The 6,000-nt window shown below is 38.3% G+C and overlaps 1 protein-coding gene across 1 annotated transcript in view; it reads left to right on the top strand.

Annotated features, from left to right (window-relative positions):
• rab5c (RAB5C, member RAS oncogene family) overlaps window positions 1–5,109 on the top strand; it is a 15,537-nt gene extending 10,428 nt beyond the window's left edge. Inside the window, exons 3-6 of the mRNA XM_050068966.1 lie at window positions 1,363–1,514; window positions 1,751–1,873; window positions 1,990–2,083; window positions 3,822–5,109. Coding sequence (XP_049924923.1) covers window positions 1,363–1,514; window positions 1,751–1,873; window positions 1,990–2,083; window positions 3,822–3,949 — 497 coding nt within the window. The 3' untranslated portion in view covers window positions 3,950–5,109. The remainder of the gene's footprint in view (window positions 1–1,362; window positions 1,515–1,750; window positions 1,874–1,989; window positions 2,084–3,821) is intronic.
• Window positions 5,110–6,000: the final 891 nt, after the last annotated feature.

Here is a 6,000-nt window from a genome sequence, read left to right as displayed (position 1 = left end):
ACAGTGGGTCCCAATTTTGGTACCGTGACAACACTAATCTGGAGGGGGTTCATCTGCAAAAACTAATGAAAAACTAAACAATGATATTCGGTACTCGGTATTCGGCCAAGCGTTTAATAATATTCGGCTTCGGCCACAAATTTTCATTTCGGTACATCCCTAATTTAAATCATATCTGTCCCATTTGATTGGACCACTAGAAAGAGGGCGGGCCAAGAGTCCAGTGCAATATGGAGCTACAGCGGACTGTTGGCTCCACGCACACCTCCCTCGCCATTAGATCAGGAGGAGGACCACATTGTTTTAGAAATTTAAACTAAGATTTTTATCCAAACACTCTTCCCGTGTCTTTCCATATTGTTAGCTGGCTTCAACCCACAAATGGTAAAATGTGGTCTGGTATGAATTGTGTTGCTAGCTGGTCCGTCAAAGTCTTATTTAATTGGTTGAACTTTTGTAAATGCCCCTGAGTGCAGGATGAGTCATCAAACATTTGAAACTATTTTACTCGATTTTACTGAAAGAGAAAAGATGTAAAAATACTCTGATACTGATTTTTTTTGACGTATGTTTGGCATATAACAAGATAAATTATCAATTAACACAGGGACACTGGATTAAAACTGGGATAATGTAATTTTCATTTCATGCAGACTTTTAACAATTATTTTATTTACTTTTTGTTTCTTAATCAATTTATTGTTTCAGCTCTTCTCATAGACTTTATCTAGTAAACTGTGGAGTTATCTATATGATATAATTCTATGAAGGCACTGATATAGTAATTAGCACTAGAATTAGAACTTTTGTGTCCTTTCCTTTTTGTTTTACATTGAACCAACATTTCATTTCCATGTCTCCTACATCTTATGAGTAATGGGCTGTAGGATGTGTGGATAGGATGCTCAGTGCTTACGCTCACCAAAGACTCACTCAACAAGTCAGCATGTTTTATATTCTACTGAACCTTGTGGTCAGCTGCATGCCTGGTCAAAGATTACAAAGCTTTAAAGTATGTGCGAGTGCTCGGTTTCTGTCATGTGACAATCGGCTGAGTAAGCTAGTTGTGTGCAGTTGTGCCTGCTCATTATGTGCTACATTATGTTTGTACTGTACACATGATTCTTTTCTCTTAGCTGTATTTCATGACTCTGTATTATTTTCCCTTCCTGGCTGGTGTTGTTTCTGTAATTCCAGTCAGATCTTAAGGGGTCAGGTTGTTTCTGTTCCAGCCACACTGATGCTAGATGACCTTGCCTATTTGGATGTGGACAATATAGCAACATAGCTCCCTGAATTTAATTGAAGTTGTTATATATTTTATGCCTCAGCCCTTTCTGATATGTATTCTTTTCTTTCCAGCTGCCTTCCTCACACAGACAGTATGTTTGGACGACACAACAGTCAAGTTTGAGATCTGGGACACTGCAGGACAGGAACGGTATCACAGCTTGGCACCCATGTACTACAGGGGAGCCCAGGCCGCCATCGTGGTCTATGATATCACCAACACAGTAAGTTAGATGGACTGGGGACGGGACATCACACAAGACATGTCTTATGTCATTTGTTTGCTGACCCTTGTCTTCCAGTTTGGGTTGATGATTGCTTAATTTAAGAGACAGCTCCAGACCTTTGCTCTTTTAACCCTGACAGTCATACGTAACATGTAAAAGTTGCATCAGGGATTTAAACTTTAAAAGCACAGTGTTCCACGTTTATGCATGTTTTTTTGGGGTTTTTTTTACAGGATACATTCACACGTGCGAAGAACTGGGTGAAGGAGCTCCAGCGACAAGCCAGCCCCAATATTGTTATTGCACTGGCAGGAAACAAAGCAGATCTGGCCAACAAGAGAGCCGTAGACTTCCAGGTAAAGAGAGATTTTTACAATCTGATATAGAAGCTTACATTTCTTTATTGAAATTCTTGAATAAATTAACATAAGCTGATAATTTGTCCGTTGCTGTTTTGTATTTATGTCTTCAGGAAGCACAAGCATATGCAGATGACAACAGTTTGCTTTTCATGGAGACTTCAGCCAAGACTGCTATGAATGTCAATGAGATTTTTATGGCTATCGGTAAGTGCTTCTCAGAACTCATAAGGACACAGTGATCATCATTAAGTTATTAGGCAGTCAACAAAAAATGGACATGTCTTTATAATCAGTTAATGTTTAACTCTTGGGCTGCAACTAATGATTGTTTTCATTATCGACTAATCTGTCAATTTATTATCTTGATTTATCAATTAATTATTCTGTTTATAAAGTGTCAGCAGCGTAATTTTCCTTAGCTCATTGTAGCATCTTTAAATTCCTTATTTTATTTGACCATTAGACCACAACCCAAAAAATGTCACTTAACTATAATGCAAGACAAGGAAGAATGGTAAATTCTCACATTTCAGATGCTGCAGTCAGAGAATGTTTACTTAACATATCGCTCAAATGATAAATCCATTATCAAAACCGTTACAGATAAAATTTCAGCTCTTTTTAAGTAATTTCTCAAGTAAAAATGACAAATGTTTAACTGTTCCAGATAAGGATGGGCGATATGGACAAAATATTCTATTACTGTACCAGTATGTGTCATGATACAGTCAGGGCCTGTGTCAAAATAGTGTTTTTTTTTCTCACTGCCTGCATCCCTTGCCTGCATCTTAATTAATCCCAATAGTGTGGAGTGGGGATGCGGCCACATGCAGCCGCCTACAGAAAAAGCACAGCAACCAGCGCCTTTTAGAGTTCTCTGCCTTTTTTATGCAGCCGCCCCAAGTGCTTCTAGTTGAAAAAGTCTGAACTTTTCAGAGAGGCAGAGGTGACATCACTTCTGCATCTTTAGCTAGGCTACTGTCAACCATCATAAAAACAAGACAGAAAAGCCCATTTGTGGAAGCAGATCGCTTAGGCACTGAATGTCGCTGGTGAGTGTTGTTCTTTTACCACCGTATGCATTGTAAGCTAGCTGTTGACTGTATTTAACCCTCTGTTAATGTAGCTTTACATAAGCTACATAGCTAACATTAATAATTAAAATGTTGTCAGAAACAAAACTCCTGGCAGTACCTCATTGAAAGAAGCGCTGCAAGCTTTTTATTTTAAATGGAGCTCTAGAATGAAGCTCTCCCTAGTCCCCTACCATCGCTGTGCTGCTGAAGAAAGACGGTATGTGGACACAGGCCTTAATTGTTGTGTAAATTCAGTTAAGAAATGGTTTAGAATACTCATACCATACTGCCGTACATATCACATAGGACTATTTTCTTTTTCTTTTCTTTTTTTGGAATTTTCATACAAACAAAAAACAACAGCTTCACATGAGATGACACGAGTTAAAAACAAAAGACTCAAACAGTAAAAGTAGAATTGTTTCAAGATGGAAGCTTCAAGGTTTCTGAGAAATATAATTAAGTGTATTACAGGTTTGTTTTTTACACCTTGCAAGGCAGCTGGATTCACAAAATCACGCAAGAATCCAGCCCTGATTTGCTACAAAGCCTTCCCTGAATAGCTCCTAAACTGTATTGCCAAATCTTTACTAGGGGAATGGTATGCATGGTATATACTGTCATATCACCCAGCCCTAGCTGCAGATTCTCAAATGAGAGAACTTTTCTTGTCTTGCAATACAGTAAATTTGATGTGATGACGTCACCTCAGACTCTTGTTTTCACTATTTTCTGATGTTTCAGAGACAAAATTTGGGTGAAAATAATGTTTTAGAGTAATCACTAATGAAAATAGTGATTTGTTGCCGGGCTGCCATGTTGCCATAGTGCAGGAGTTAATTTGTTGTACTTCTAACCCAAAACAGCCAAGAAGCTTCCTAAGAACGAGCCTCAGGGTGGACCGGGCGCAGGTGGACGAGCCAGAGGCGGTGTGGACCTGCAGGAAGCTGCACCACAGGGCAGAAGCGGCCAGTGCTGTGGGGGCGGGAACTAACCAACACGACGAGTCAGCTGATCCAACCGATCTACAGCTTCGATCAACCAGACCAGATATTAGCCAGCTGTCAAACAATGTCCTATTGGTCAAACCAAAACCATGGTCGGACCAACCACCCAATGAGCAACACAACACCAATTAACTGTTTGGCAAATGAGTCCACTGGCCAGTAAACTGCCAGACCCCTCTGACGGTTGAACCAACCAACAGACCAAGAAATCGACCTTCAAGCTTATTCACAGAATCATGTTTTAACCCCAGGACTCGCCAATCCATGACCTCTCTATTGATGATGGACACTTGACGTCACCTTAGGGGAAAGAAAAAAAAAAGTCCCATTCATGGAGGAAGGAAAAAAAAAAAGATCAGTCATTACCAATGGCACTTTGTAGGGCCATCTTGCTCACCTTTTCTTTCTGTATTTGTGTAGAGGGAAAAAAATGAAAGCAACAGGAAGGAATATAAAGAGGCTCAATGGCCCTGTCCGTTCTCTTCTGCCCCCTGCTTTCCCATGCACCATACATTTCATAAGTAGTTCCATCATGGTCTTATGACACTGTTCAAACTCGAGGTGCATGCAGCAGCAGTCCTTCACTTTTCTGTCTTGTTCCTGGTCAGCTTCCTGGAAAAGATGAAGAGAGAAGGTTCCTAACAGGAGAACGGGAATGGACAGATATTTCCTTCTTGGTAGAGCTGTGTAGATTGAATTATTACATTGTTATTGTTATCACTATTATTATTACTTCTTTTGACACAGGCTGTTCCATATGATTTTAAAGCCTTCAAGGTTTTACGATCATCCATCTATGTTATAAAACCATATAAAGTGAATAGTGCTTTAACATTGTCACCCTTAAGTAATTTTAGCATTAATGTAATGTTTTTGAATCATCAGTGTACAATGACAAAAACATAAAAGCAAGATTTGTTTTCTTGACCAAAATCACAACTGTGTATTGAAGACATTGCTGTATTTGTATCAGACTTTTCAAGTTTATAATCAATCAGTAGTTATTGTCAAAACAATATCTTCCCAATCTCTACATGATGTTTTGTCAACCTTAATTATTTTGTGATGGATGTTTTTTTTTTTTAAATGTCTTAATTTTTTTTTTCTGAAAATCTATGGTATTAAATGCACTGGTTCTGTCTCATCATCTTTGTGAATTGAGATGTTCTCATCAGATTCCTTTCCTTTTTCTTTTCTCTCTCTTTGTTTTTACTCTTCATATCAGGGAGGGATTGCTTTCAACTGTGTTGTCATCCTGTTATGGGATCAACAACTAGCACAACAGTACCTGCACAGCAGCCACTGCTGTTAGGTGGGGGATAATGGGGAGGGTGGGGTCATGGGTAGAGACAGATAAAAAAAAAAAAAAAGAAAGATATGTAATTTTACCAATAAACAAGGGGAAGGTATCTTTTCTGTACGCCTGTTTTATCATTTCACCATATCCAGATATTGAGGACTCTTTTCATCTGACAGTGGAACATTTGCATGTGACCATCTCTTATTTAAACCATTATCTCCTTCAAACTATCACTGTAAAACGCAGATTAATAAAACAGAATCATTTAGCTCTTTAGACTTAACCAGTGTGAAAACATTTAATGGCATTAGTAAATACCGGTACTTGTCCTTAAACTACATTACCCATAATCACCACAAGTTAGTCATGTTGCTTTCAGGTACACTAGGAATGCTGATAAACCCGAACATTATTTAATTACAACTTTTCTGTGTTGCAAGTTAGGTCATGGGTTGTTTTGTGCTAAACTGTATTATACTTAAAACTATTTAAGCCAGATGCTCCGACAATCCCTGTTACCATAGTATTTCTTATATTCTGCCTACTGGTAAGTTGCTATGGTAATATTTATTGCAAGGTTGTTAATTTGAATCCATTATATGGAGTAGAGGTTCATATCGTTCAATAATAAAATGAACGTCAGTAACGCAGATATACAAACATATAAAATGACATAACACCACTATTGATACTTGGAAAGGATATCAATAATCAGAATTAAATCGATATCACGCCTTA

Source organism: Epinephelus moara, chromosome 18 (genome assembly GCF_006386435.1).
Source record: "Epinephelus moara isolate mb chromosome 18, YSFRI_EMoa_1.0, whole genome shotgun sequence".
Classification (NCBI taxonomy): domain Eukaryota; kingdom Metazoa; phylum Chordata; class Actinopteri; order Perciformes; family Serranidae; genus Epinephelus; species Epinephelus moara.
The sequence above is the reverse complement of the archived record's forward strand: the minus strand, read 5'-3'. Positions and strand labels throughout refer to the sequence as shown.